Source organism: Lepus europaeus, chromosome 11, assembly GCF_033115175.1.
Source record: "Lepus europaeus isolate LE1 chromosome 11, mLepTim1.pri, whole genome shotgun sequence".
Taxonomy (NCBI): domain Eukaryota; kingdom Metazoa; phylum Chordata; class Mammalia; order Lagomorpha; family Leporidae; genus Lepus; species Lepus europaeus.
In genome coordinates this window covers 104,907,077-104,933,664 of record NC_084837.1, presented here as the reverse complement: position 1 = coordinate 104,933,664, position 26,588 = coordinate 104,907,077, and the positions used below count along the sequence as shown (strand labels likewise).

Below are 26,588 nucleotides of genomic sequence, written 5' to 3'. Positions count from 1 at the left end.
TGTGAAGTCATTGGTGTGAGATGCTGGCGAGTGGCCGACACACGGCTGTTTGCATGAAAGTCAGAGAGAGTTAAGGGGCCCACTCCAAGGAGACTCCCCGGGCTGAGGTGGAAGGAAATGCCTTCTAAGGAGTGCGTCTCCAGGCGAGGCTCCTGGGCAGTGGGGGGCGTGCGGGCAGCCGCCTCGGCGCCTCCCCTGAGGCCGGCTGCTGTCTACCAAGTCATCTACAACCTTTCCAGCAGCAACAGAGAAGGGCTCGGAGGTGAGAAAGTTACAAAAGCAGAGACTGGGAGAACCCGGGTGTCGCTCCGGCTGTCGTCCGCGCAAGTTCAGGGATCCTGGGCTTGGGTGGAAGTGATAGAAAGCAGAACCGATGAACCGTCCCGAGCCACTGCCCCCGCCCATGGCAACAGCTAGGAAAAGCCGATGAGATGAAAAGAACCCAAGTTTAGGAAGAGGATGGAGAGTGGTGGTGGAAACCCGGATGCATGAGACAAGGAGCGAGCTAGCAGTAGGTGGCCGGTGTCTTGCAGGGGAACCTGGCTGGGGCGCAGTCCTGGCCTGAGCATGGCAACTCAGTAGGGGCAGAGAGAAGTGAGCGGTTTCTGGTAGTTGCAGGAGCTGCGCTGTGGATTGGGACGTGGAGGAGCCGGTGCAGAGCAGGCTTCCCCGTGGGACTTCGCTAAGTTCCCTGGGCAGTGCAGGAGACTGGGCACTACTGCTCTGGCCGGGCAGAACAGGCCTCATAGTCCTGTGGCATTGAGAGAGGAGGCTGGCTTCCAGGTGGTGGTGGTGGGGCTGGGGGTGAGTCTGAAGCCTCTATCCTTCTGTATCCGATATGTGACACAGAACTCAAAACCATAACCCTTGTCCAAAAAAAGGGGAGGAGGGAAGGTGCGGCTGATACACAAGGGAAAAAATGAACACTAGAAGCAGACCCACAGATGACCCAGGTATTGGAGTTGGCAGACAGGATTTTATTTTATGTATTTAAAAAATTTATTTGAGGGGCCGGTGCTGTGGTATAGCAGGTAGAGCTGCCACCTGCAACACTGGCATCTCATATGGACTGCAGTTTGAGTCCCGGATGCTCTGCTTCCCACCCAGCTCCCTGCTAATGCACCTGGGAAAGCAGTGGGAAATGGCTCAAGTGCTTGGGCCCCTGGGAGACCTGGAAGAAGCTCCTGGCTCCTGGCTGTTGTGGCCATTTGGGGAGTGAACCAACCGATGGAAGATCTCTCTCTCTCTGTTACTCTGCCTTTCAAATAAATAAACTATTATCTTTTTAAAAATTTATTTTAAATGCAGAATGACATATATAGAGAGAGACAGAGATCTATCTGCTGATTCAGTCCCCAAGTGGGCACAACAGCCTGGCCCAGGTGGAAGCCAGGAGCCTGGAACTTTATGTGAGTCTCCCATAGAGATGGCAGGGGCTCAAGCTCTGGGCCATCCGCTGCTTTCCCAGGTGCATTAGCAGGGAGCTGCATTGGAAGTGGAGCAACTGGGGTACAAACTGGTGCTCATAGGGGATTCTAACATTGCAGGCATCAGCTTAACCTGTGCCACAATGCCAGTCCCAGGACTTTTAAATAACTATGGTTAATATGTTAGAGAAAAAAGATACACAAAATAGATGCAAATATGGGGAATTTGAGGAGAATTGGAAGCTATTAAAAAGGCATCAAAGGAGAAAAGTAGCTCTCAAGTTACAAACTCACTGGATGGGTTTTGTAACAAAACTGAAGGAGAAAATGTGCGTCATGGTTAGAGACCGACCACATCGGAGGCCAGGATTGGGGAACTCGAAGCTGGGTTAATAGGAGCTATCTAACCTGAAACAGAAAGGGAAGAATGGCACTTCAGACGCCTGTGGGACTGGAATATGTGAATAATGGAGGTTTCCGGAGAGAACTTAGGGCCAGGACAACCTGGAAGTGACCCCAGTGTCCACGCCGCAACGAACAAACCGCTGATCCATGCTCCAACATTGATGAACCTCAAAGATGTTGCATCAAGAGTCTAGAAATGAAAGCGAGCACGTTTGTAACTCCATTTTGTTCTCTAGAGCAGGCAAATCAAGCTATAGAGACGTCAAAATGATGGGCAGGTGTTGATGGGAAGGGGCGTGAGAAGGCCCATCCTGGTACCCCTGAAACCTTGCACACCTCCACGTGGGCCAGGAGGCCAGGTTTGGCCATGGTGCAGCCCAATGTTGGCAGTTTCTCCTGGAGCTGGGGAGTCCTGTGGCTGACGGGTGGCCCAGGGTGGAGCTCAAGGTGCAGTGAGGTGCAGGGCTTCGCACCTGTCCCTGTTTCCCGGGTGACAGCACTGCTTGGCTGTGATTGGGAGCTGGCTCCTTAGCTGCTGGCGGGCTGACCTCCAGGCCTCCGATCACTTGGTCCTTCCGGTTCAGGGCCACCCTGTCTTGGGATGCAAAGGCTGACACCATGCTGGCCTAGCTTTTTGATTTTTTTTGTAATGTGTTCATTTATTTGAAAGATGGAGTGACAGATCTTCCATCCACTGGTTCATTCTCTAAAAGGCTGCAACAGCTGGGGCTGGGCCAGGCTGAAGCCCGGAGCCAGGAACTCCATCTGGATCTCCCATCTGGGTGGCAGGAACTCAAGTACTTGAGCCATCACCTACTTCCTGGGTGCATGAGCAGGAAGCTAGATTGGAAGCAGAGTAGCTGGGACTCAAACCAGACCTCCAATAAGGGATATAGAAAAGGCAGAGAGAGAAACAAAGACCTTCCATCTGCTGCTTTGCCTTGCAACAGCTGGGCCCAGAGCTGGAGCCCAGACTTGCTTTGCATATCCCCTGTGGAGGCAGGGACCTGCTGCCTCCCAAGGTGTGCGTTAGCAGGGAGAGCTGGCTCAAAAGTGGAGCCGGGGGGCTGGCACTGTGGCATAGTAGGTTAAGCCTCTGCCTGCAGCTCTAGCATCCCATATGGATGCCGGTTCAAGTCCTGGCTGCCCCACTTCTGATCCAGCTCCCTGCTGATGGCCTGAGAAAGCAGTAGAAGATGACCCAAGTGCTTGGGCCCTTGCCACCCATGTGGGAGACCCGGAAGAAGCTCCTGGCTTCAGATTGGCTCGCCTCTGGCCGTTGCAGCCATTTGGGGAATGAAACAGCCGATGGAAGACCCCTCTCTCTGTAACTATGCATCTCAAGTAAATAAATGAATTGTTTAAAAAAAAAAAAGTGGAGCTGGACTCAAACCCAGGCACTGAGAAGGACAGCATCTGGTGCTGCACTAAATGCTAACCTCTGAGACTACCCTGAGTGTTTTCTCACCGTAGTCCCTGTTCCCCAACCAGCGCCATTTGTGTTTAGAGTCAGACACCAGAGAGGCAGGGTCTTGCAGAACTGGAGGAAGCACGGGGGAGCTACTGCCCATGCTTCTGCCCCTGTGCTAGAACCCGACCTGGTGATTGGCAACGATCAGTCTAGGATCCACTTGAACGAAGAGGGGCAGGCCTTGAGGTGCAGTGGCGTAAGCCACCAATGGGGCTGCTCAGAACCCGTATGAAGTGCTGGTTCAAGTCCAGGCTGCTGTGTTTCTGATCCACTTCACTAATGCACCCGGGAAGGCAGGGGATGATGGCTCAAGTGATTGAGCTCCTGGACCCATATGGGAGACCGGGATGGAGCTCCTGGCTCCTGGCTTCTGCCTGGTCCAGCCCTGGTTGTTGTGGCCATTTGGGGAGTGAACCAGCAGGTGGAAGATCTTCTCTCCCCTTCTCTGTCACTGTGCCTTTCAAATAAATAACCCTTTTTTTAAGATAAAGGAGAAAAATAATAAAAAGATAAAGTAATTTCTTAGATTTATTTATTTGAAATTCAGAGTTACACAGAGAGGAAAGGCAGAGAGAGAGAAAGGTCTTCCAGCCGCTGGTTCACTCCCCAAGTGGCCGCAACACCTGGAGCTGGGCCGATCTGAAGCCAGGAGCCAGAAACTTCTTCTGAGTCTCCCACACAGGTGCAGGGGCCCAAGGACTTGGGCCATCTTCCAAGGCCATAGCAGAGAGCTGGATTGGAAGTGGAGTAGCCAAGACTTGAACTGGCTCCCATAGGGGATGCCAGCAATGCAGGTGGCAGCTTTACCTGCTATGCCACAGTTCCAGCCCAGATAAAATAATTTTTAAAACAAGAGAAAGGAGGAAGAAGAGAGACAATGTGGGTAAAAGTCCAGGAAACCATGGCTGCATGGCCCATGCCACTAGCAGAGCAGGGTCAGGACTGGGGATGCTGCTCAGCTGCTTAACAAGCAACCCCATGCTCCACGCCACGTTGGTTGGTTTTCTTTCTTTTTATTTGAAAGACCAGGAAAGAGGGGCCCGGCGCTGTGGCTCACTTGGCTAATCCTCCGCCTGCGGCGTCGGCATCCCATGTGGGTACCGGGTTCCAGTCTCGGTTGCTCCTCTTCCAGTCCAACTCTCTGCTGTGTCCCGGGAGGGCAGTGGAGGATGGCCCAAGTGCTTGGGCCCTGCACCCACATGGGAGACCAGGAGGAAGTGCCTGGCTCCTGGCTTCAGATCACATGGGAGACCAGGAGGAAGCGCCTGGCTCCTGGCTTCGGATCGGTACAGTGCTGGCCACTTGTGGGGGGGGGGGTTAACCAATGGAAGGAAAACCTTTCTCTTTCTCTTTCTCACTGTCTGTAACTCTACCTGTCAAATAAATAAAAATCTTAAAAAAAGGAAAGAAAGAAAGAAAGAAAGAAAGAAAGAAAGAAAGAAAGAAAGAAAGAAAGAAAGAAACCAGGAAAGAGAGATCTTCCATCCACTGGTTCACTCCCCAAATGGCTACAATGGCTGGGGCTGGACCAGGCCAAAGCCAGGCCAGGTAGAAGCCAGGAGCCAGGAACTCCACCTGGGTCTCCCACAGGAGTGGCAGGGGCCCAAACACTTGCGCCATCTTCCACTGCTTTCCCAGGCACATTGGCAGGGAGCTGGATGGGAAGTGGAGCAGCCAGGACTTGACCAAGAACTCTGATATGGGATGCCAGTGTCCCAGGAGGTAGCTGTGCCAGAACTCCAGGGAACTTTGACCATAGCCACTGTGGCCAGAGAAGTGGATACAGAGGACAGAGCTTTGTCACGGTGGGTCTTTACAGCTGTCATGAGGCAGTGAGCTATCCAGGGTGAATTCCTGTCATTTGGTAAGCACCCTGCTACCATAGTGGGGGGTGGGGAGCGGCGAGGGCTCCAGCCTGGAATCAAGTCCCTGTGGGAAGAGTGTTATGGCATCAGATTGACACATGTCCAAAGCAGACACCCATGGAAAAGGAGCCCTTGACCATGAACATCAGTGGGACCAACAAGTAGGTGGGAAACGTGCTGTCCAAGCAACACCCACAGTCACCTGGACACTGACACAGGGACCCATGCACAACACAGCCTAATGATGCCAGCACACGAGGCCGAAGGAGCCCGGCAAATGTGCCTGGAGACTAACTACACATGTGTGGCAAGGAGAACTCTGGGGCACGTGGTCTGGGCACCAAACCTGGCTGGCCCTGACAGATGTATGATGGGTCCCCAACTTTGCTCTTTTCAATTTTTATTTTAAAGATCAGGAAGGATTTGTTTTTGAAGATCTATTTATTTGAAGGGCAGAGTTACACCGAGGGAGGGAGGAGAGAGAGAGAGAGAGATCTTCCATCTGCTGGTTCACTTCCCAAATGACCGCAATGGCCAGGGCTGGGCCAGACTGAAGCCAGGAGCCAGGCTCTTCTTCCTGGTCTCCAATGTGGGTGCAGGGGCTCAAGCACTTGGGCCATTTTCCACTGCTTTGCCAGGTGCATTAGCAGGGAGTTGGATTGGAAGTGGAGCAGCCAGGACTCAAACTGGTGCCTGTGTGGGACGCTGGCACTGCAGGCTGGGGCTTTTCTCGCTGCACCGTGGTGCCAGCCCTCCCCGGCTCTGCTCTCGAGGGGGCTGCTGGATGCTGACTGTCGTAGACAGCAGTTTCAAGGTATGGCGCAGCAGTTCCCGCACACACAGAGGACGTGGGCCATACCATCTACTCAGGAAATCCTAAATCAACCATGGTGCATGTTTGGAGTCTCCAAAGACAACTGACCAGACACAAGCACTGCCTTCTTTTATTTTTCATTTTTATTTGACAGGTAGAGTTATAGACAGTGAGAGATAGACAGAGAGAAAGGTCTTCCTTCCGTTGGTTCACTCCCCTAATGGCCGCTACAGCTGGCGCTGCGCTGATCCAAGGCCAGGAGCTGGGTGCTTCATCCCAGTCTCCCATGTGGGTGCAGGGCCCAAGCACTTGGGCCATCCTCTGCTGCCCTCCCAGGCCACAGCAGAGAGCTGGACTGGAAGAGGAGCAACCAGGACAGAATCCAGCGCCCCAACCGGGACTAGAACCTGGGGTGCCAGCGCCGCAGGTGGAGGATTAGCCAAGTGAGCCACGGCGCCTGCGCACTGCCTTTATAACCAAGAATATTCAGCAGGAGTAGGTGTTTGTGGCACAGAAACTAAGATGCCTCTTAAGGGACCGGTGATGTGGCATAGTGGGCTTGGGCCCCTGCATCCATGTGGGAACCTGGAAGAAGCTCCAGGCTCCTGGCTTCCATCTGGTCCAGCCCTGTCTATTGCGGCCATTTAGGGAGTGAACCAGTGGATAGAAGATCAATATCTCTAACTCTCATTTTCAAATAAATAATAATAAAAAGATGCCACTTGGGGGCTGGTGATGTGGTACAGCAGATCAAGTCACCACCTGTGACATCTGCATCCTATATCTGAGTGCCAGTTTGAGTCCTGGCTGCTCCACTTCGGATCCAGCTCCCTGCTATTGTGCCTGGGAAGGCAGTAGAAGATAGCCCAAGTCCTTAGGCCCCTGCTATCCACATGCAAGATCCAGATGAAATTCCTGGCTCCTGGCTTCAGCCTTGCCAATCCTTGGCTATTGCAGGTATTTGGGGAGTGAGCCAGTGGATGGAAGATCTCTCTGTCTTGCTCTCTTTCTCTCTCTTCCAAATAAGTCAACCCTGAAAAAGAAAGTTACTTGGGATGTTGTACTGCCTAAGTTTAAGTCCTCATTATGCTTCTGAGCCAGCTTCCTGCTAATGTACACTCTGGAAGGCAGCACATGATGGCTCAAGTACTTAGATCCCTGCCACCCACATGGGAGACCCAGAGGGAGCTGTGGTCTCCTGGCTTCAACTTGGCCCAGCCCTGGATGTTGTGGGCATTTGGGGGAGTAGACCAGGGAATGGAAGATCTTTATCTGTTCCTCTCTCTTTCTCTCTGTCCCTCTCTCTCCCCCTTTCAAATAAATAAAAAATAAAATAAATAAAACTTAAGGAAAAAGAAGTCTTCAGCAGAGAGCATCTACCTGGGGCATTCACTACCCTGTGTCTCCGACAGGTGGCGGTGTTAACAAGTGATGGAACAGACGCTGGCCGGAGACACCGGAAAGACTAGGTAGCCGGCCAAAGCTCAGCTCCCAACAGTGTACACTGCCGACCGCGTGGATCCCCGGCCATTCTCATCTGACGATGCTAAAGACAAGTGCAAAGGCTTTGGACCAAGCTCTCATCAGTACCGCCAGTGGAGGCGTCTGGTGGATGCTCCTGAAAATTATTCTTAACTGAACGCATGGAAGAGTCGGGGGAGAGGGGGGAGGTGTAGGCGAGGCTGGACCACACTGCGGTTCCTCCTGGAACAAGGGCAGGTCTGCAGCCCAGGGAGGAACGCGCTGCCGCCATCTTTGGCACTGAGGGAGGCTGCCCTGAGGCCGTGGCTCACCTGCCTCCCCAGGACTTAGTACTTGGCCCTCCTCTTCCCTTTGAGCGCAGCTGCAGGTTCTCGGTCACGCCTCCCAGCATTGGTCCCTCCCGTTTGGCGTTGTCCTGACACGATGCCCATCTCGCTTGTGCAAGTAACGAGCCGCCTGGCTCTGTCTGGGCTTGCTCTCTCCTAACAGGCTGAGTCTGCGGAAGAGTGGCTGGTCCGGAGGCCCCGGTAGCCGCCAGGATTCACCTAGGGACTGCAAACTTTTAAGGCAGATGGGGAGGTTCTGTGCTTCGCAGTGGGTACTGGTTATACTTATGTGTACATTTATCAAAACCTATCACACTCTGCACTTCAGATCTGGCCCACCAGTAAGCTATACTCAAAATTTTTTTTTTTTGACAGGCAGAGTGGACAGTGAGAGAAAGACAGAGAGAAAGGTCTTCCTTTTCCATTGGTTCACCCTCCAATGGCAGCTACAGCCGGTGCTGCGCCGATCTGAAGCCAGGAGCCAGGTGCCTCTTCTGGTCTCCCATGCGGGTGCAGGGCCCAAGCACTTGGACCATCCTCCACTGCACTCCTGAGCCACAGCAGAGAGCTGGGCCTGGAAGAGGAGCAACCGGGACAGAATCCGGTGCCCCGACTGGGACTAGAACCCGGTGTGCCGGCGCCGCAGGCAGAGGATTAGCCTATTGAGCCACGGCGCCGGCCTCCAATTTTTTTTAAGATTTATTTTATGTATTTGAAAGTCAGCGCATCAGAGAGAGAGAGAGAGAGATCTTCCATCAACGAGTTCACTCCCCCAATGCCTGTAACAGCTGAGGCTGGGCCAGGCCAAAGCCAGGAGCCAGGAATTTCATCTGGGTCTCCCACATGGGTAGCAGGGACACAAGCACTTGGGCCATCATCTGCTGCTTTCCCAGGGGCGTCAGCAGGGAGCTGGATCAGAAGTGGGGCAGCCAGTGCTGCACCACAATGCCGACCCCAATGCTTCCAATTTTAAGGAGAACAAACAAAAGATCCAAAGATGATCACCAAAATGGAAAATTCAATAGAAGGCCTGGAAAATACCACACACCCCCCTCCCCACCCAGAGCACAGGGCAAGGCGTGAGAACACGTAGAGCATGCGGTCTCCGGTTGGTAAACACACCTGGGGAAATGTTCCTGACGGGATCAAGGAAATGGGAGTTAAATGGGAGGGCATTTTACATCTGGTCAACCAGATGGAACGTGGCTTAGGCCATGTTCCACAGTCTATCACGGATGCGTAAACTGGTACAGCCCAGGACCGCCAGGGCCCCGGGCATCCCCAATGCTGCACACCTCTTACCTTGGTCCATTCGGGCGGTTACGGGGAGAGACTGCAAAGGAGGCACGGTAGAACGTTCTTCCTCGGGACTCTGGGAGACCGCCAAGACACAGATGGAGGCCCCAGCAGGTTCTGGGTTGGGTGCACCTGCTTTCCAGAGGGGCCCTCAGGTGGAAGGGGCAGCTCCCTGGGACCCTTTTATAAGAGCTGGAAAGCGCCACTCTCCAGACCTAATCACAAGCCAAAAGCCCCACTCCCTGCCCCACCTCAGCGAGGGTTAGGGTTTCAACCTGGGAGAGATGCCTGCAAACATTCAGCCCGCAGCAGGTAAGAATTTAAAAAGCCTGGGGCTGGCACTGCATAGTGGGTAAAGCCACTGCCCATTTGGGCACCAGTTCGAGCCCCAGCTGCTCCACTTCCAATCCAGCTTCCTGTTTACGATCGTGGGAAAGTGGTGGAGGATGCCCACTGTCACCCACGTGGGAGAGCTGGGTGAAGCTCCCGGCTCCTGGCTCCTACCTGGCCCACCCCTGGCCGCTGGTACCATTTGGGGAGTGAACCAGCACATGGAAGATCTCTCTCTCTGCCTCTGCCTCTCCCTCTCTGTAACTCTGCCTTTCAAACAAACCTTTAAAAAAAGAATGTAAAAAGAATGAATGAATGAATATGGTTTATTATGCTGTAAGATCATACACAACCCAGTTGTCCAGGAGGAAGGAGAGCCCCTACAGCACGCATCGAGGGGTCCCCAGCAGGGACCAGAGAGCCCCTTGGCCTGAGAAGCAGCCCCGCGCGGCCAGCACCCGCCAGGCCCGGGCACCCGGGGGCCGGCCATTTCCACCAGTGCCCCACCGCCAAAGTTGCTCGCCCCCCAGTCGCGCCACGGCCGCCGGGCTGCGCCTGCGCACTGCGGCCCCGCTGCCCGCACCCGGGGTCCTCGGCGCAGCGGCGGGGCCGCGGCGGGCGCGGGGAAGCAGCGGCGGGCAGGGCCGCCTCCCGCCGGCTCAGCGGGGCGCACGCGGGCCGGGGCGGGGCCGGCGGCTCAGCTGTCCCCGCCCCGCACGCTGCTGGGCCGGCGGCGGCGAGAGGCGGCGGGCCCGGGGCCAGCGCGGCTGCGGCGCTGAGCCGGGGGGAGCAGCGGCGGCCGCCACCCCCGGGCATGTGAGGGGCGCACCCGGCGGCGGGGCCCGCAGCGGCGCGGAGGCCGCCGCAGACGGTAACGGGCCGCGCGGCGCGGGGTGGGGGTGGGAGCGGCGCTCCGGGCCGCGGGGGCGCGAGGCCCGGGCCAGGCCGCTGTCGTTGCGGGGCTGGAGACGGTAGAGCCGGCCAGGCAGGACGGGAAGGGGGCTGGGCCGGCGGCGGCAGGTGCTGCCCGTCCTGCCATTCAACTCTCTCCCCTGCTCCGCGCACCTTGGCCTGGACCCAGCATCCAGGGGCTAAAAATGTTGTCCCGAGGCCCCTGAGCGGGATACGATCGTGCTAAGTAGGACGCGGCGCGGAGGCGACCCAGGTCCCCGGCCATAAGGGCCGGTTGCGGCGTCCTCCCCCCGCGCGCTGCCCTGGGGCCGGCGTCGGGCCTCCACCGCCCCGCAGGCCAGCGAGGGCCGGGACTGGCGGGCCGCGGTGCCTTCAAGTCGCCCCCGCAGCCCCGCACTCCCACCGCCGGGATCTAAGAGCTTTCAGAGTCATTGCTGGCTTGGCGGGGGTCCCCTAAGTGCCCCTTAACCGCTGCTGAAAGTTTAGCACTGCAGGACGGGGAGAAAGTATAGAGCCCTGTCTTTGTGCTGGAAACTAAGCATGTGTTTATAGTTTGTTGTTTTTTTTTTTTAAAGAAAGAAATACATGGTGAATTCTTAGGGAGAGAGAGTCTGTGCTAGGCCCTGTTGGTGCGGAGTGCCAGTCTGCTCCGAGGGGGCAGGGGGCAGGCGTCCCTGTCAGTCTGTCTGGCCCTGGCTGTGTCCAGTTTGTTCATCTGAAACCAGAAGCGCGTGGCCAAGGAGCCCGGCCCCTGACCTCCTGGCAGGTGGGCAGGCCTTGCAGGACGCTGGTTGTGGTCAGGAGGTTGTGAGGTGGAGCTGAGCTGTCAGCTGGGGCTCAGTTAATCTGGGGGACCCACTTTTTACAGCATCAGGGGAGGGAGTGCGTGTCGCATCCTCGGGGCAGGGCCGGCCCCGTTCAAGCTACTTATTCTGTGCTTCCTGAGCCCTAAGTGTGAGAAGAGGATCGAGGTGGGTCAGAGCCCACAGCTCACATTGGGAGCAGGTGCTCGGTAGCCTGCTTGTGCGGTCTGTATTGCTCTGAAGACTCACTTACTTATTTGGAAGGCAGAGTGACAGAGAGGGAGAGACAAATGGAGAGCTTCCATCTGCTGGTTCACTCCCCAAATGCCTGCAACAGTCAAGGCTGAGCGTGGTCGAAGCCAGGAGCCAGGAATTGGGCATCCAAGTCTCCCACGTGGGTGGCAGGGACCGAGCACTTGGGCCATCAGTGCTGCCTCCCACATGCAGTGGCGGGAAGCTGGGTCAGAAGTATAGAGCAGCTGGGGCTTGAACCAGGCACGCTGACGGCAGATGTAGTATCCTAAGCTGTGGGTTCACCTGCTGCGCCACCACGCCCACCCGTGGAACCTTGCTCAGGCAAACACGGTGCTCCTTGGAACAGCCTTGAGGGGAACTCACGGGGCATTTGGAAAGGCCACAGAAGGGCATTTGCCTGTTGGAGCTGCAGCGGTGTCTGTCCCACCAGGTGCACGTGGAGGCCACTATGAAGCTGAAGAAGCAGGTGACAGTATGTGGGGCTGCTATCTTCTGTGTGGCGGTCTTCTCGCTCTACCTCATGCTGGACCGAGTGCAGCACGACCCCGCCCGACACCAGAGCGGTGGGAACTTTCCCCGGGTGAGTCACGGCTGCCTAGCGGTCTGTTGGGGATGCAGGTCATCTGGCCTTAGGCTGTTGCCCTGGCTGGAGCGTCATACCATCACAGGACAGGAACATTCCTTCCCAGTGGGTGGGTTTTCTAGAAACCCAGAGCTAAAAACAGTGAAGGCAAAAAGAAAGAAGGAAGAAGGGCAGGTGCACTGGTGTGCTGCCCTCCTGCGTCCTTGGCAGACATTGCTAATGGATTGCAGCATTCTTCCCCACTGAGCCTCGATGCGGTCTGCAATCCTGAACGCGGAGCTCCAGACAGGCAACATGGGTTGTCAAGCGTAGGCTGGCGAGACAAAGTCTTGCCCGCCAGGAGCTGGGGAGGGCTGTGGATCGCAGGCCTCAGAGTCGCGTGCGCATCTGTCTGTGTGCAGCCGGAGCCCTCCGTCCCCGTGAACCCACAGGCAGAAACCCCGGCTGTGGCTGAAGGAGCCGCGGGTCATGGCTTCCTGGTCTTTTTGGCAGAGCCAGATCTCCGTGCTGCAGAACCGCATCCAGCAGCTGGAGCAGCTGTTGGAGGAGAACCATGAGATCATCAGCCACATCAAGGACTCGGTGCTGGAGCTGACGGCCAACGCCGAGGGCCCGCCCGCCCTGCTGCCCTACCACACGGCCAACGGCTCCTGGGTGGTGCCACCGGAGCCCCGGCCCAGCTTCTTCTCTGTCTCCCCTCAGGACTGCCAGTTTGCTTTGGGGGGCCGGGGCCAGAAGCCAGAGCTGCAGGTAAGAGTGAGAGTCGGCGGGGCTGGGAAATGGGCACTGGATGGGGCACTGACGCCACCTGCACCCCCGCCCGGCAGATGCTGGCGGTGACCGAGACGCTGCCGTTCGACAACGTGGAGGGTGGCGTGTGGCGGCAGGGCTTTGACATCTCCTACAGCCCACACGACTGGGACGCCGAGGACCTGCTGGTGTTCGTGGTGCCGCACTCGCACAACGACCCAGGTGAGTGTGGCAGGTGCAGTGCGCACACGCGGGGCGGGCGGTGACGGAAGCCGGGGGCGTCCTCAGGGGCCCTGTGTTGGCTCCGCAGGCTGGATCAAGACCTTCGACAAGTACTACACGGAGCAGACGCAGCACATCCTCAACAGCATGGTATCCAAGCTGCAGGAGGACCCCCGGCGGCGCTTCCTCTGGGCCGAGGTCTCCTTCTTTGCCAAGTGGTGGGACAACATCAGTGCCCAGAAGAGAGTGGCAGTCCGGAGGCCAGTGCTGGTCGGGGAGGCATGGGGGTGTGGGGGTGCTGGCAGCCGGGGTCCTAGGCGGGTGGGTAGCTGAGGTGGCAGGGAGAGGTCCCCGGGAGCTGTGGCAGAGGTGGGGGGTGATGGTGTGAGGGCTTGCCAGCAGGAGGAGGGGGACCGAAAGGTGTCTGAACACCTGGGGCCTTCCTTCTAGAAGCATGGCGTGGCCCCGAGACAGGCAGGGCCAGGACCTCGTGGAGGTGGGTGGAGGAAAGGGGGTGGAACTTTGTTTTCTTGGTCCTGGGTTCGGGTGAACTAGCATCGTGAGGCTGCTACCGTAGGCCCTGGCGGCTCCCAACCCCATGCTGAGTGTGACCCTTCGGTCTCCAGGCTGGTGGGAAACGGGCAGCTGGAGATTGCCACAGGAGGCTGGGTGATGCCGGACGAGGCCAACTCCCACTACTTTGCACTAATCGATCAGCTCATTGAGGGGCACCAGTGGCTGGAGAGGAACCTCGGTGAGTCCAGGCCCAGGACTGGGGTCTGCCCCCATCAGCCACCCAGCCGGCCGCGCACGGGCCTGTGAGCACCGGGGTTTGAAGCTTCCTTCCTAGGCTGATTCCGTCAGCAGGGGCCCGCCGGCATGGCAGTTACTTGCTGCCTACCTGCCGGGGCAGGAGCTGGCTCCCATACCCAGTTGAGACCAAGAGGCCAGGCCCTGAGCTGCTGAGAGCCTGTGGCTTCCGTGTCCCGCCCAGGTGCAGCCCCGCGCGCTGGCTGGGCGGTGGATCCCTTTGGGTACAGCTCCACCATGCCTTACCTGCTGCGCCGTGCCAACCTGACAAGCATGCTGATCCAGAGGGTGCACTATGCCATCAAGAAACACTTCGCCGCCACCCGCAGCCTGGAGTTCATGTGGAGGCAGACGTGGGGTAAGGCCAGGTAGGGTAGCGGGAGTCTTCGCCAGGGCACAGCAAGGGGCATGGGAGACCCTCCCTGTGCGCCAGGCCACATCTCCCTGCAGACTAAGGGAGAAGCACCACACTGTGTCCTCTGGGCACCTCCCCCTGAGGGAGCTGTGGCTCCGGCGTCCCTTGCCCACTGCCCTCTGCCCCCCGGCCTGTACATCCTCCCGATCTGTCAGGGCCACCTGTGGCCCGAGCAGGTGCTGGTGCCTGCGGCCAACCACGTGACGTGTCTCTGCAGACCCGGACTCCAGCACAGACATCCTGTGCCACATGATGCCCTTCTACAGCTATGACATCCCCCACACCTGCGGCCCCGACCCCAAGATCTGCTGCCAGTTCGACTTCAAACGCCTGCCCGGGGGGCGCATCAACTGCCCCTGGAAGGTGCCGCCCCGGGCCATCACCGAGGCCAACGTGGCAGAGAGGTATGTGCCGGTGGGCCCTGGGCCGCACACTGTCCACGCGGGACTCGGAGTGGGGGTGGAGGGGACCTGGCTCGGCCAGCAGGTTCGGGCTCACTGCGGCGGTGCTCTGCGTGGAGTGGCTGCGAGGAGAAGCCTGTGTGTTTTCTGAGCACGTTGCCAGAGCCAGCTGACCCCCCCCCGGAGGTGGCTGCTTCTCCAGTGAGATAGCGCAGGCCACGGAGCCCTAATCCCAAACCCCAGAATCCAGAATGTTCCAAACTCTGAAGCTCGTTGGGCACCCACGTGACGTGTGGAAGATCCCACACCTGACCGTGCGTGTGTAGTGAAAACAGAGGCACACTGGGAATACTGTGCACCTGCCCGTGGGCTGTGTGTAAAGTGTGTATACAACCCAGGTGAAGTCCATTCCACGTGGAGACTGGGGTCTCATCCCCGAGATACCTCAGTATGTTCATGCAGTTATTCCAAAGTTGAAAAAAATCCAAAACCTGAAACACTGCTGCCCCAGGATTTCTTTGGATAAGGGACCCTCGGCCCGTGTTCCTTATGGACTTGGGGCTAAGGTGCCTTCGTTTAGCTCAGCTGTTCCGGCAGCCTTGGGGCAAACAGGTGTGTTTCCTGGGGGAGAATCGCCAGGGACCCCCAAAGGCCTCACTGTTACTGAGATGGACTCCCCCAGGTAGGTCCTGGTCAGGAGTGATTTAAACAGCGAGTTAGCCAGAGCCTTTTAATTCAGCAAGCTGAACTGGTTTTCATGCCACAATGCTCTGATTTCCGTGATGTCCACGAGGTAAGACACGTGACAGAGCGGGAAAGAAAGCGTTCTTTTGTCTCCAGAAATCTAAATGCTCTTTCCAGACAAGGATCTAGGGCTGTCAAAGCAGCAATTGTGAATCTTGCTACTGGCCTGGGTTTATAGAGAACAGGCATGAGGAGGGACTTCTTTTAAGATTTACTTGGTTATTTGAAGGAATGAAGGAGTGGTGGGGGAGAGAGAGAAAGAGAGAGAGAGGGAGAGGGGTCTTGCATCCCCTGGTTCACTCCCCAAATGGCTGCAATGACCAGAGCTGTGCCAGGGCAAAGCCAGGGCCTGGAACTCCATCCGGGTCTCCTATAGGGATGGCAGGGGCCCAAGCACTTGGGCCATCTCCCCCTGCCTTCCCAGGTGCATTAGCAGGGAGCTGGATCGGAAGTGGAGCAGCCAGTGTGGGACGCCAGCATTGCAGGCAGTGGCCACAACACCACCCCGAGAGGTTCATTTGCTGCTCTGAAAGGCCTACCAGGCTGATAAATGAGGGAAGAGCAGTTCTTGGGTTGGGGGTGGGGCTGGGAGGGGGTCCTTTCTTGAGAGTGAAGCTGAGAGGTGCACACAGGGAGTAGATGCGTCCCTGCACTGGGACGCCCCTCGCGTGCCAGCAGGACCCCCTCCGGAGCTCTCCCAGGATGGCGAGGCCCAGCTCCGCCCAGACGGGGCGCTATGGGGACGGGAGGCCCTGCCCTCACTCAGCGCTCAGAAGGGGACAGCCCGGGTGCAGGAGGAGAACACAAGGCCCTTCGCCTTGTGGAGCGTGCATGGGAAGCGTGGCTGGCACAGGTGTGGCACTGGGGTGTGGTGGGAGCTGCCGCAGGCCTCGAAAGTGCACCCGGCCAGGGTTCTACTTCTCTGTGTGTGTCGGCCTGCCCTCGACCTCCCTATGTAAGCTGGGCCCCTGACTGAGCGACACTGGCCAGAGAGCAGGTTCTAGACTGTTCCATAGGGACCGGACGGAGGAAGAGAAGGGGGAATGCGAGGTGTTTGTTGTCTGAGAGATAACCAGGGGAGACAGGGAGGCGGCAAAGGGCAGAAGCGGGGCTGCCCGGCCCCAGCGTGCGCCATCGCGGCCTCTGTCCACGCTGAGCCGGCGTCTCACCCACGGCCGTGCTGCTCCAGGGCGGCCCTGCTCCTGGACCAGTACCGGAAGAAGTCCCGGCTCTTCCGGAGCAACGTGCTCCTGGTGCCGCTGGGCGACGACTTCCGATACGACAAGCCGCAGGAGTGGGATGCCCAGTTCTTCAACTACCAGAGGCTCTTCGACTTTCTCAACAGCAAGCCTGACCTGCACGTCCAGGTGCGGGGGCGCACGGCGGGGGTGGGGGGTGCACCGCGGGGGTGGGGGGTGCACCGCGGGGGTGGGGGGCGCCGTGCCGAGGGGTGGGTTATTCGGTGCCCGCCTGTGCTGCCAGTGCAGCCCCGGAGGCCCTGGACCTGAGGCAGTGGCTTTTGGGGGTCCGCACAGGCGCAGTTCGGCACGCTCTCTGACTACTTCGACGCTCTGTACAAGAGGACAGGCGTGGAGCCGGGGGCCCAGCCCCCAGGGTTTCCGGTGCTGAGCGGAGATTTCTTCTCCTACGCCGACCGGGAGGATCATTACTGGACAGGCTACTACACTTCCCGGCCTTTCTACAAGAGCCTGGACCGCGTCTTGGAAGCCCACCTGCGGTGAGGCGCCCCCATGCACGCGCCTGCCTGGGCAGGTGGGGGGGCGGGGCTCGGGGAGACTGGGGGCGGGGTCCTGGGGAGGCACCTGCGGCTGACTTGCGTCACTGCGCAGGGGGGCTGAGATCCTGTACAGCCTGGCTGTGGCTCACGCCCGCCGCTCGGGGCTGGCCGCCCAGTACCCGCTCTCTGACTTCGCCCTCCTGACGGACGCTCGGCGCACCCTGGGGCTCTTCCAGCACCATGACGCCATCACCGGCACGGCCAAGGAAGCGGTGGTTGTGGACTACGGGGTCAGGTGGGAGCCCTCTCCTTCCCGGCCCCCGAGAGAGGTTGTGCGGGCTGCCCGGTGGGCAGGCTCCCGTGGCCATCCTCCCCATGGTCGTCCTCTCGCCGCCCCCCCTGTACCCTGGCCGCAGGCTCCTGCGCTCGCTCGTCAGCCTGAAGCGGGTCATCATCAATGCTGCTCACTACCTGGTGCTGGGGGACAAGAGCACCTACCGCTTCGACCCCGAGGCCCCCTTCCTCCAGGCGGTAAGCCCCTCTGGGTGTCCAGCGCGTGTGGCTCCTCCTGGCCCCGGACAGGGAGCGGTGACGGCGGGGAGGCCAATCCGATCCCCCAGACGGCTCTTCCTTCCCGGTGCGTTCCAGGATGACAGCCGCTTAAACCACGACGCCCTGCCCGAGCGCACGGTGATCGCGCTGGATGCTTCCCCCAGGTGAGCCGGGGCCCCCAGCGCTCGGCAGCCCCTCGCCCCACTCTGCCCCCGGCTCAGCCCGCCTTCGCGCGCAGGTTCGTGGTGCTCTTCAACCCGCTGGAACAGGAGCGGCTCAGCGTGGTGTCGCTGCTGGTGAACTCGCCCCGGGTGCGCGTCCTCTCGGAGGAGGGCCAGCCGCTGGCCGTGCAGATCAGCGCGCACTGGAGCTCTGCCACGGACATGGTCCCCGACGTCTACCAGGTGAGGCCGGCCCTCTGCCAGAGTGGCCTCGCTGGGGCGCCCCACCCTCCTGCTGCGGGCCCTGCTTCCTCCCAGCTTGGGGGCAGGCTGCCAAGAGGGCGGTCACTCTTGGTGTGAGTCTGCCCTTCGGGAAGGTGAAGGTTGTCACGGGGACGGTGCCCCGTCATCCATTCACTCCCCAAGTAATCACTCAGGGGTGAGTGTCCTGTGGCCATTTTGAAGTCTTCAAAACATTGCTTGAGGCTCAAAGCGTGACAGGAGAGAAGGGGCAAGGGACCAGCGCTGGCATCCCACATGGGCGCTGGTTCGAAACCCGGCTGCTCTACTTCTGATCCAGCTCTCTGCTGTGGCCTGGGAAAGCAGTGGAAGATGGCCCAAGGCCATCTTTTTGTGGAGACATCTCTTTGTGGGAGGCACAAAGGAGGCTCCTGGTTCCTGGCTTAGGATCTGCGCAGCTCTGGCCATTGCAGCCATCTGGAGAATGAACCAGCAGATGGAAGACCTGTCTCTCTCTCTCTCTCTCTCTCTCTCTCTCTGCCGTTCAAATAAAATAAGTGGATCTTAAAAAGAAAAGGGGGCAAGCAGTATCACCACTCTTTTTCTTTTCCTATAAATATTTATTTATTTGAAAGTCAGAGAGAGAGATCTTCCATCCTCTGGTTCACTCCCCCAAATGGTCAGTGCCAAGAACTTCCTCTGGGTCTCCCACATGGCTGCAGGGGCCCAAGCACTCGGGCCATCCTCCACTGCTTTCCCAGGCCATAGCAGAGAGCGGGCTCAGAAGTGGAGCAGCCAGGACTTGAACCAGCACTCATAACGGCGGGCGGGTTAACCCACCGTGCCACAGCACTGACCCCAGCTTCATCCGAGGAGGGGCCGGGGTGGGGGGGGGAGGAGGTGGCTGGCAGGGATAGAGCGAACACCATAGGCCTGCACACAGCGCCAACGCCCCTGCCTCCCATGCCCACAGGTGTCTGTGCCCGTCCGCCTGCCCGCGCTGGGCCTGGGCGTGCTGCAGCTGCAGCAGGGCCTGGACGGGCTCCGCACGCTGCCCTCCTCCGTGCGCGTCTACCTGCACGGCCGGCAGCTGTCGGTCAGCAGGCACGAAGCGCTCCCGGTCCGCGTGGTCGACTCGGGCACCAGCGACTTCGCCCTCAGCAACCGCTACATGCAGGTCTGGTTCTCAGGCCTCACTGGGCTCCTCAAGGTGAGGGGCTGGCGGAGGCGGGGCCCGGGATGGGGCGGGGCGGGGGCGGGGCCGGACCAGGGCCTGGGGCGGGGGCGGGGCCAGACCAGTGCCGGGGGCGGGGCGCGCTGCCTGCAGGGCAGGCCTGACGTGCCGGTGTGGGGCCAGGGGTCAGGGCTGTGTTTCTCGGCAGAGCATCCGAAGGGTGGATGAGGAGCAGGAGCACCGGGTGGACATGGAATTTCTCATCTATGGCACCCGAACTTCCAAAGACAAGAGCGGCGCCTACCTCTTCCTGCCGGACGGCGAGGCCAAGGTACCCACAGGACACTGCCCAACAGCCCTGTGGGCCCTGGAGGGCGCAGCCATGGGCTGGGTGCAGGGAGGGGCCCAGGCCCGAAACTGGGGGTCAGGCCCAGCTGGCTCAGGTGTCAGCTCAGAGCCCACTGGGAATGAGCGTTCTCCCGCCCCAGCCTGGGCTGGCACTGTGCGTGCCCGGGGCTCAGCAGCTGCCGGCTCTTTCCCCAGCCCTACGTTCCCAAGGAGCCCCCTGTGGTGCGTGTCACGGAAGGCCCCTTCTTCTCCGAGGTGGTCGCTTACTATGAGCACGTGCACCAGGTGGTGCGGCTGTATAACCTGCCAGGTGAGCCCCGGGCGTGAGGCAGGAGCCAGAGGGCACCCGGATGCTTGCTTGTCTCAGAGGAAGGGCGTGGGGAGGTGGGGCGACTCCTGGCCCCGCCCTGCCCGCCGGCTCTCAGCGCTCCCGCTCCGCTCCGTCCCTGTGCCCAGGGGTGGAGGGGCTGTCTCTGGACATGGCGTCCCTGGTGGACATCCGGGACTACGTCAACAAGGAGCTGGCCCTGCGCATCCGCACGGACGTGGACAGCCAGGGCACCTTCTTCACGGATCTCAATGGCTTTCAGGTGACCCCGCAGATCCTGGCCTGGGCCTTCTGGCTCCGATGCGGGCTGCTGGGGGTGGGAGGTGGTCTGCCCTGACCGACCAGGAGGAATGAAAGGCGAGGAGATGGCTTCAGACGGGGGATGGGCCCACTATAGCTCAGCGGTTCCTGCCACAGCACCAGACGGGGGACCCCTTGGGGCCCTGGTGGTGCCCACGTGCCCTTGACCTGCTGGCCTTGCCTGTCCTGCAGGTGCAGCCCCGGCGGTACCTGAAGAAGCTCCCTCTGCAGGCCAACTTCTACCCCATGCCCGTCATGGCCTACATCCAGGACGCGCAGCAGCGCCTCACGCTGCACACTGCCCAGGCCCTGGGCGTCTCCAGCCTGGAAAACGGTAAGGAGGACGGGAGCCAGGCCCTGCCCTCGGCCTCACTGGCCTCTTGTGGTCCCCATCACCCTGTGCCTCAGGCCTGCTCCCAAGTCCCAGAGCGAGCGTGGAGGGGGTCAGCTGCCCGGCTCAGCCTGGCCCTCCTCGGGCCTCCACCAGCCTTGTCTCTGTGACTCGGGCTGGGGCACCCAGGGCCCGGAGTCTGGGGCTGCAGGCCGGGGTCGGGGCTCACAGTTGGCTTCCCCAGGCCAGCTGGAAGTGATCTTGGACCGGCGGCTCATGCAAGATGACAACCGGGGCCTCGGCCAGGGGCTCAAGGACAACAAGAGGACCTGCAACCGATTCCGCCTCCTGCTGGAAAGGCGCACGGCGGGCAAGAGTCCTGGCGAGGTAACACAGAGGCCCCGGGCCGGGAGCCGGGCGTGGGCGGGGCGTGGGCGGGGCGGGAGCAGCCCAGCCCCTCCCTCCTGCAGCCCCGGCCAGCGCTCCAGCGGGGCTCCTCTCATGCTCTCCACCCCAGCAGCCTGGCTTTTTCTCTAAACTGGCAGCCTTGTGTAGGAACTTCTTTCCCAGCAGCAGGAGCAGCAAGCAGCAGGTAACAGCTGCGGTGGGCGTGGGCAGCAGGCGCAGGCCTTGCGGTGCCCGAGCCTGCCCGTGTCCTGGGACCGTGACTCTGCCCGTGGAAGGACTCGGAGGGTCGCGAAAGACTTCGGACGCTGCTGCTTCCACTGGGGATTTGCTCATGAGTTGGGGTGGGCGATGACACTTGTGTGTGAAAATACAAGACAGAATGTCCTGTTGGCTCCTGAGGCACGGGAGGGTAACATCCACGAGGGCTTCTTGGAGGAGGCGTCAGCCACATGTGGCTTTGATGAACAGCATGTGGTTTGAATGCAAGGACAAGGGTAGCTGGGGCAGGCAGGAGCAACAGAGTGAGGGGAGGGCAGCGAGTTGAGAGGCTATGGGCAGCCGCTAGCCGCGTGCAGCGATTTTAAGTTGAAAGAAAATGAAAAATCCCGCTTTTTATTCCTACTGCCCACATTTTAAAAAATGTGTGTTCATTTTTATTTATTTGTTTGGAAGGCAGAAGAATAGATGGAGACTGACAGAGGACTTCCATCTGCTGGTTCACTCCCCAAATGCCCATAATACCAGGGCTGGACCAGGCAAAAGCCAGGAGCCAGGAGCTTCATCCGGGTCTCCCATGTGGGTGGCAGGGGCCCAAGGACTTGGGCCATCATCTGGGGTCTCCCAGGCGCATTAGCAGGGAGCTGGATGGGAAGAGGGAGGCAGGACTGGACACTGAGGCATACAGGATATCCCATACGGGATGCAGGCATCCCAAACACCTTAACCCAATGCACCATAAGGCCTGCACCGCGCACGGTGGACAGCAGGGGTGTGACGCACTTCCGTGCTGCAGAAACTGCTGGCCTGCCGGCTGGAGCGTGGGGTCAGGGTGGGGGGCGGGGCACAGGCTGGGGCCGACCGAAGAGAGCCGGAGTGCCTGGTGAAGCCTGGACTTCATCCTGGAGCAGGGGGGGACGCCGGCAGGACCCTTCCCCTGGCACATCACTCGGACAGCGGGGCGTGGGGGCTCTGTGCAAAGGGCACAGCAGGTAGGGAAGGACTGGAAGGTGCCGGCCACGGGCAGATAGAGGGCAGCGAGGGGTGCCAGGCACAGAGAGGCGGCCGCCACGGAGGAGAGCTGTGACCCCAGGGACGCCGCCCGAGCGGCAGTCACAGGGCCACAGGGACCTGCCTCCCAGGCAGCCAGCCTTTGCCTCCACGCGATGATGGGCGCATGGTGCCCTTAGCAGTGTTAGAGAAGTAGAGAAGAAATGGCGCAGGGAAATAGCCCGGCTGAGCTGGTGTACCGCGAGCTACCCTCTGCAGGAGCCAGCTTGGGGCCTGCCTGCCCACCCGCCTTGCCCCCTCAGCCCGGCCGCACCCGTCTTGCAGGTCCAGGACACCGACTCTACCAGCTACCCGTCCCTGCTCAGCCACCTGACCTCCGTGCACCTGAACGCCCCGGTGCTGGCCCTGCCGGTCGCCAAGAGGCAGCTCCCCGGCTCCGCGCTGCGCTCCTTCCACCCTCTGGCGGCCTCACTGCCCTGCGACTTCCACCTGCTCAACCTGCGCACGCTCCCAGCCGAGGTGAGCACCCCTCGGCTCCCCCGGCCCTGGTCCTCGCAGGACCGCGCCCACAGCTCACCAAGCCACCCCCCGCCCTCTGCGCTCTCCTGCAGGATGACACCCTGCCCGCGCCTGACACGGCACTCATCTTGCACCGCAAGGGTTTCGACTGCGGCCTTGAGGCCAAGAACTTGGGCTTCAACTGCACCACGAGCCAGGGCAAGGTGAGCTTTGCCCAGGTGTGGTCGGGGAGCCGGACAGCCAGGGGCAGGCACTCAGCAGGTGTGGCTGGCAGCAAGGGAGAAGAAAGCCCCCCCACACACACGCCCTAGGCCCCTGCATGGCAGTGCCTGGTGCACGTCCTGGGGCTCTGCTTCTGACCCAGTTTCCGGGTGGTGCACGCCTTTGGAGGCAGCAGTGACGGCTTAAGTGCTTGGGTCCTGCCACCCACGTAGGAGACCTGGGTGGGGTCCTAAGCTCCGGGTTTCAGCCTGGCCCAGCCCTGTTCTGGGCATCTGGAGAGTGAACCCGTGGGCGGGCCATCTGGCTCTCTGTCTCTTTGCCTTTCAAATACAATGAGGATTGAAAAGCAAAACAAACAAGAGCCCCTCCCCCCACACACAAAGGCACCCCACTGTTACTTTGTAAGCTCTGTTCTTTGTTCAGAGGCACCACTAATGCCCCAAAAGCCTGGTCCTGTGCTGGCCTCAGACGCTGTTGTGAACGAAGCCACGCCCCCCCCCCCCCCCAGGGAGCTGTGGGCAGGCCCGGAGTGGCTCTCAGGGGCGTGTGATGGGTGCACTCCTCCTGAGAAGGGCACAGCTTCAGTCCGATTCTCCTGGTTTTTTCTAATCTATTTGAAAGGCGGAGACAGACTGAGAGATGCCTACCAACAGCCAGGGTCGGGCTGAGCTGAAGCCAGGAGCTTGCAGTTCCGTCCACGTGGGCGGCAGGGACCCGAGTACTTGAGCCACCACTGTGGCCTCCCAGGGTGCACATGAGCAGAAGGCTGGATTGGAAGTGGGTGCAAGACTTGAACCCAGGACCTATGATACAGGATGCTGGTGTCCTGGCCACTTACCACTGCACCACACGCCCTCCCTCGGCTGGGTTTGTCCAAAGTCTCTGCACCGAGCACCACACTCACCTTATCTCTCCTGCACAGGTGGCCTTGGGGAGCCTCTTCCGGGGCCTGGACGTGGGATTCCTGCAGCCGACCTCCCTGACGTTGCTGTACCCGCTGGCCGCGCCCTCCAACGGCACTGACGTCTATCTGGAGCCCATGGAGGTCTCCACCTTCCGTGTCCGCTTGGGTTAGGGCTCCCCGTGGCCTGAAGCGTGCACCCCGAGGCTGCCTGTCTGTGTGAAGATGGAGTTGGACAAGCCACGCTGGGTCTCCCCTCCCGATCTGTCTCCAAACTGTCAGACTGGGCCCGGCCCTCATTTTCCGTTTATTGTTGCTTCTGTGTTAAGGGCAGCCCGACGCCATGGCGGGCAGAGAGGGCAGAAGCTGGCGAGGTCAGGGAGGAAGGCCCTTGGCCAGGGCAGGCAGAGTCATGCTGCTTCCGGTGGAGTGGCCACCCAGCCGGACACAGGCTCCCGTACCCATCCTTTCCCCAGAATGGGATGTAGGAGAAGCAGGGGCCAGGGAGACTGCGTGGGTAACAACCCAGTGACCGAGGCCCTGCACGGGAGAACTGGCTCCAGCGTGGGGAGCAGGGTCATGGTGACTCTGGGCGAAGAGGGCCAGGGAGCTAGCAGGGGGCTGGGGGAATAAGGGGATTCCCTGCTGCTCCTGAGTCTGAGGGCCTTGCTGCTTTCCGTGTTGGCTCCACTCCGTGCCACCTGGCACGTGTGCCTTGGCTTGGGGCCGCGGGGCCCCCTGTGCATGGCGGTCAGGCCCTGAGCTCTCACCTCTGGTCATCCTTCAACTCCCTGTGCAGGGACCTATGGTTATCACTTAGAGACTAAATTAGGAGGCAGCATGGCTGCTCGTGAGCCTTTGGTTAATAGAGACCACCTGCTGTTAGTCTCTGTAGACCCTGAAAAGATAATGTGATAAAAGCTAAGATCCACCCCTTGTTACAACTCACAGTAAGTTGAAACTAGAGAGAAACCTCCTGTGTCCAGCGAGGTCTCCCAGAAGCCACCAGCTGATGGCCTGGTGAAGCGGCCACCTCCACAGGCATCCCCATTAGCCCAGGGACTAGCCAGGGGCATGCTATTAGGCAGCAGTGTCCGGCACTCATGCGCCCTGCAGGAAGGCAGATGAGGGCGATAAGGACAAACTACAGCTGTCATTATTTATAGCCAATAAAACTGCCTACCTGGACAACCTGAGCGCGTCAACCGAAGCACTGTTCAGAGATTCAGACACGCACGTTCCTGCCGGCTGATTCCCCCCGCATCAGCCCAATCAGCCCAGGCACTCGGCGTACGCCAGCGAGACCGGGTACTTTTGGGAGCTGAACAGGTTCCACAGTTCATCTGGAAAAGGAAGCGTGAGGGGTCTCTAGGGTGATGCTGGGGTGGGGGGTGTTGGGGTGGGTGAAGGCCTGACCTGCCCAGTCTCCCAGCCGACTCCCCCTGTGTGCGTTCAGTGTGACCTGGGTGAACCACACAGGCCAGGGCATGTGAGTTGAGTGTATGTGAAAGAGGTATTTTAAGTGCAGCAAAGATGGATCATTTAAGAAGTAGTACTTTGAGGCAGCTAGCTAGCTATTAAAGAGGCACAAAAACTTCAGAGGGAGAAAATAAAACTACAGGCCGGCGCCGCGGCTCACTAGGCTAATCCTCTGCCTTGCGGCGCCGGCACACCGGGTTCTAGTCCCGGTCGGGGCACCGATCCTGTCCCGGTTGCCCCTCTTCCAGGCCAGCTCTCTGCTGTGGCCCGGGAGTGCAGTGGAGGATGGCCCAAGTGCTTGGGCCCTGCACCCCATGGGAGACCAGGAGAAGCCCCTGGCTCCTGCCATCGGATCAGCGCGGTGCGCTGGCCGCAGCGCGCTACCGCGGCGGCCATTGGAGGGTGAACCAACGGCAAAAAGGAAGATCTTTGTCTCTCTCTCACTGTCCACTCTGCCTGTCAAAAATAAAAAAAAAAGAAAAGAAAACTACAAAATTACTCAAAAGTATAGATATAGATATAGATATAGATAGATAGATTGATTGATTTTTTGACAGGCAGAGATAGAGAAAGGTCTTCCTTCCGTTGGTTCACCCCCCCCCAGTGGCCGCTACAGCCAGCGCTGCACTGGTCCGAAGCCAGGAGCCGGGTGCTTCCTCCTGGTCTCCCATGTGGGTGCAGGGCCCGAGCACTCGAGCCGTCACCACGGCCTCCCAGGGTCTGCATTAGCAGGAAGCTGCAACTGGGAACTAGAGCCGGGAATCCACCCCGGGTTCTCTGTTGTGAAACAGATGTTTTCCCTGCTAGGCTAAAAACCCACCCCAAGGGAATGTACCTGTGTATGTGTGTATTTTTTAAAGATTGATTGATTTGAGAGGTAGAGTTACAGACAGGGAAAGACAGAGAGCAATGTTTTCCATCTGCTGGTTCACTCCCCAGATGGCTGCAACAGCCAGAGCTGTGCCAATCCGAAGCCAGGAACCTCTTGTGGGTCTCCCAGGCAGATGCAGGGCTCAAGCACTTGAGCCACCTTCTGTGGCTTTCCCAGGTCACAGTAGAGAGCTGGATCAGAAGTGGAGCAGCCGGGACTCAAACCGGTGCCCATGTGGGATCCCAGTGCTGCAGGCGTTGGCTTAGCCTACTATGCCATGGTGCTGGCCCCTATTTTTTAAAGAATTATTTTATTTGAAAGAGTGATAGAGATCTTCCATCCGCTGGTTCACTCCGTAGATGGCCACAACAACCAGAGCTGGGCCAGGCCGAAGCCAGGATCTTCCTCCAGGTCTCCCACGCAGGTGCAAGGGCCCAAGCACTTGGGCCATCCTCCGCTGCTTTCCCAGCCACATTAG

The 26,588-nt window shown here is 59.5% G+C and overlaps 1 protein-coding gene across 3 annotated transcripts; it reads left to right on the top strand.

The window, feature by feature from the left end:
* The first annotated feature begins 10,189 nt into the window (after positions 1-10,189).
* Positions 10,190-24,956, top strand: MAN2A2 (mannosidase alpha class 2A member 2). 3 transcript variants are annotated; one of them, XM_062206276.1, is made up of 24 exons: positions 10,190-10,287; positions 11,817-11,966; positions 12,462-12,551; positions 12,672-12,719; positions 12,797-12,941; positions 13,030-13,201; positions 13,568-13,695; positions 13,936-14,109; positions 14,384-14,570; positions 16,501-16,678; positions 16,847-17,049; positions 17,162-17,344; positions 17,466-17,580; positions 17,698-17,765; positions 17,840-18,005; positions 18,976-19,212; positions 19,385-19,507; positions 19,720-19,834; positions 19,981-20,114; positions 20,345-20,486; positions 20,728-20,870; positions 22,443-22,637; positions 22,730-22,840; positions 23,782-24,956. In XM_062206276.1, the coding sequence occupies exons 2-24, from the start codon at positions 11,835-11,837 to the stop codon at positions 23,932-23,934; spliced, it is 3,342 nt and encodes a 1,113-aa protein (XP_062062260.1). In that variant the 5' UTR covers positions 10,190-10,287; positions 11,817-11,834; the 3' UTR covers positions 23,935-24,956. The 3 variants fall into 3 exon arrangements, with proteins under 3 accessions (XP_062062260.1, XP_062062262.1, XP_062062259.1); XM_062206278.1 differs by lacking the exon at positions 12,462-12,551; XM_062206275.1 differs by having other exon boundaries at positions 12,462-12,719.
* Positions 24,957-26,588: the final 1,632 nt, after the last annotated feature.